Source organism: Orycteropus afer, unplaced genomic scaffold (assembly GCF_000298275.1).
Source record: "Orycteropus afer afer isolate SDZICR_OR568_19922 unplaced genomic scaffold, OryAfe1.0 scaffold00171, whole genome shotgun sequence".
NCBI classification, from domain to species: Eukaryota; Metazoa; Chordata; class Mammalia; order Tubulidentata; family Orycteropodidae; genus Orycteropus; species Orycteropus afer.
This window is the reverse complement of record NW_006921758.1, coordinates 4,208,188-4,212,134: the sequence shown is the minus strand read 5'-3', so window position 1 is coordinate 4,212,134 and position 3,947 is coordinate 4,208,188. Positions and strand designations below refer to the sequence as shown.

General features: G+C 34.8%; 1 protein-coding gene across 1 annotated transcript in view; it reads right to left on the bottom strand.

The window, feature by feature from the left end:
- Positions 1-3,947, bottom strand: part of ABCC9 (ATP binding cassette subfamily C member 9) — a 169,307-nt gene that overhangs the window by 67,355 nt on the left and 98,005 nt on the right. Inside the window, exon 17 of the mRNA XM_007946781.1 lies at positions 1,038-1,076. Within this exon, the coding sequence (XP_007944972.1) occupies positions 1,038-1,076 (39 nt within the window). The remainder of the gene's footprint in view (positions 1-1,037; positions 1,077-3,947) is intronic.

The following is a 3,947-nucleotide window of genomic DNA, read 5'->3' as shown; positions in this document are numbered from 1 at the left end:
ATATATATATATATGCCTTGGAAATCCTAAGTGGCAGTTCTACTCTGTCCTATAGGGTTGGTATGAGTCGGAATCAACTCTCTCACACACACATATGAACTCAAAACAAAGAACAATATTTTGAGGAATCCATTTCAATACTGAAATAAACTATTTATTTAAAAACTACTTATTTCAATACATATTGAAATGGTTTATTTAAAAAAAATGGAACCTCCCTTCTCTCCTCCTCCTTCATTTTCTTATACTACCGTATGTCTATACATCAAAGTTTAATTTGTAGTAATTATACATATTAATTAAATATATAAAATGTATGTGAGCTGAAGATAAAGAGGATGATGAGATGGGAGGAAGGGGCAGGTCAGCTTCACAGTTAGACTTCCACAGTTTTAGTTCATGATTTATAAGTACTAATTAAGGTTAAAAGAGAGTAAGGTTAAGAGAGAGACAGTTAGAAAAGCTGTTATCATCCTGAAACATTATTACCTCAGTTTAGAAGACATACTGATGTATAGTATGCTAGTAATCTCTTAGATAACTACATAGTATAGTATGGTAAAACAGCAGCTCCCAACCTCTGACATAGGTGCTCTCCTGTTTCCCTGGCCTGTTAAGTGTGTTTTGCTGTTTCTTTATTTTTTTAAAATAAATGATGCACTTGGTTCCCCATCTCTATGTTAACAGAAGGTCTCATCAATATTTAACTCACAATCAATAAATATATTGATTCTTACTTTGGTAAAGATACCTGAGCTTCAGCCAAAGTTGAGACATGTGTGACTCAATGAGAGGACAACAGTTGATACAATGAGCCATTTAATAATAATAATAATTATTATTATTATTATTTCTTTTTTAGCAGCCTACAAAGGTTGAGAACTACTGCTACTGGAAATATGCTAGCACAACTTAATAAATAACTCTGTACATCATCAGAATGGACAACATGATTTAGAAGTAAGAGATTAAGTATCAAGTAAAGTCTGAGGAAGAAAGTCATTTTTATTAAATTCAAGTTAAAATAGAAGTAATACCTTCTGGTTGCTTCAAAAGAAGGTTCAGATTCATTTACACTGCAAGTATGGCAAACAATGTTCATTAATTATGAAATACATAGAATGAATGTGTGCACATAAAAGGTAAGAAGTAAAATAAACTTTGGACAGATTCAACAATGACATTTTCCCAATTTTTTTTCATATATATTAACCTCAAATAGAATCTTGAGAAATCTTATTCTCCTTTTGTGTTTTCATCAGCTAGTAAACAACTGCTTAGTAAGCTTCCAAAAGATAATAAATAATACAGTGACCTGGGGTCTAATCTCAACACTTCTCTAAGTAGTTGTGTAAATTTGATCAATCTTTCTAGGTACAATGTGCTAGTCTTTTTTAAGGATTAGATATTTTCAAGGGATTCACACTTTAAAAATTTGAATTTAATCTATTTAAATTCTTAAGTAGCCTCCCTAATACATAAAAGGAAGAAATATTTCTTGGTCTCTAAAAGCACTGCTTGGCCCTGAAGGAGCTGGTAAGAGATCCAGACATGCACACTAGGTCAAACTGCATGTGGGTATGATTAATTATGGACTGATATAAGAAGTGAGTTTGATTATTTAAATTTAGTTATACTTATATCATGGGAAAAATTACCTGAAAACTTACTCAGTTTATTCATCAAAGTTTTAATAATTTAGGTTGAGTTGAATTCCATTATTCTGAAAGACTTGAATTCAATAACCACAAATGATTAACATGGACAAGAACTCCAAAAATAATTTTTATTTGACGTGGAAAGTGTTTATGCCCCCCCCTTTTTTAGAAACTTGTCTAATTATATTGCCTAGTCGGGTCCGACTCGACGGCATACAACAACAACAACAAACAACAGTGATATTTTGCCTAAAGTTACTAATGATATAATCTTTATGATTACACATTGTTATTACAGCTTGAGATGGTTTCTAAAGGCAGGAAAAACTATTCTAGCTTCTACAAAATTGGTAAAAGTTATTGTTTATCATGGTAACTGGGGAAGGATAACTGCAGTCAAGCAGACGGTTGTCTTTCAACAAACAGAAAGCTCTCCTTGATGTAGGAGTAAGAACTCTGGGACTCTGACAATTTTAGAGATTTTTTTTTTTTTTTTTAGCCTCCCCCTCCTCTCACTTTTCTCTTCTGGCACTACAATATGTCAGACTCAGTCAAAGGTAGCAATTCCTAAGGAAATGTCTACCGTTTTCTTTGTGTACCAGATCTACCAAAGCAGCTGTGTCCTACATAAGCACCAATAGTTCCTCTCCATCCCAGAGGAAATATTTCACATTACATTACATCAGAGTACTTACTGGACTTTTTTTCATGCTAATCTAAAATTTAAAAATAAAATTCATGCTATGGTGAAAAAAATGACAGCAAGGTACTTGGTGCTTAACAATAACATTGAGTTTAAGGTGAAAAAATTTTGTTTTGAGCCAAAAAATTATCAAATAATTCAAGTAGATGTTGAAGTAAATGATTTCTTAGCATTGGTATATCATCAAGCCATCAATAGCAATAATTTCTAAGGAACCCTGGTGGCATGGTAATTAAAGCGCTAACCGATATCCAATTTGTCTCCTAATTTAAAGGCTGGTGGTTCAAATCCATCAGCCACTCTGCAGGAGAAAGGGGTGGCAGTTTGCTTCCTTTAAGAATACAGCCTTGGGAACGATTGTACTTTGCTATAGGGTCATTATGAGCTGGAATTGACTCTACAGTGGCAGTTTTGGGTTTTTGGTCTCAATAACTTTTATGCATTTTCTTTTTAGACTGGGCACAACAGCATTTTCCAGAATGAAAAGAATAATTACAAATCATTCTTTAAAAGAAGGTCAGTATTTTCTGAACATTCTTGGTCCAAAAATATGTTTTATCAGATATTAAGGATACCATGGGAAGAAAGTTAAATAAGTCTTATAATTGAAAGAAAATAGAATTCTGTTCACTTGTCCAATCCCTTAGGGTCTTCCTTGTTTTTTTGTTTGTTAGAGCCAAAGCAAACATTTTTTTTTTTTTTTGAAGAAAATCTTAGTCATTGAAATAGAGATAGAGTTGTTGTGAGGGCAAATGTTCATAAAAGGATGATTTTTAGATTACAAGGACTTTATACATCTTCAGAATCATCATAATTGTTCTCTCACACCTTCATCCTATTGACTTTCATATATCCTGAATCCAGTCACTTTGGTCAATTTCAAAGCTACCGTGCTACACCAAGTGTGATGTTGAATTTTATGGGTCAATTTGGCTAGGCTATGGTGCCACACACTAGTCTGGATTTTGCTGTGAAAGTATTTAAATGTTAACTTAAATACATATTTGAATATTTATTCATAATATCCTTTAGATAAAGGAAATATCCTCAAAAATATGTGTTGGCCTCAACCAATCAGTTAAAGGCCTTAAGAGCTAAAAACTGAGGTTTTCCTGAGATGAAGAAATTCTGCCATGAGACTCTAATGAGTATCCCACCTGTGTCTACCCTATGGAATCTAGACTCAAGACTGCTGGAGTTTCCAGCTTGCTGCCTGCCCTATGGATTTGGCACTTGCCAGCCCCTACAATTGCCATCTAGAATCTAGAATATGGCCCTGTTGTTGTTGTTGTTGTTGTTAAGTGCCATCAAGTCATTTCCGACTCATAGCGACCCCATGTACAGCAGAACGAAACACTGCCCGATCCCGCGCCAGCCCCACAATCCCTGCTATACTTGAGTCCATCACCTCAGCCACTGTGTCAATCCATCTCATTGAAGGCCTTCCCCTCTTTCGTCGACCCTCCACCCTACCAAGCATGACATCTTTCTCCAGGGAATGGTCCCTTCTTATAACATGACCAAAATAGGTGAGACGAAGTCTGGCCATTCTTGCTTCCAAGGAGCATTCTGGCTGCACTTCCTCC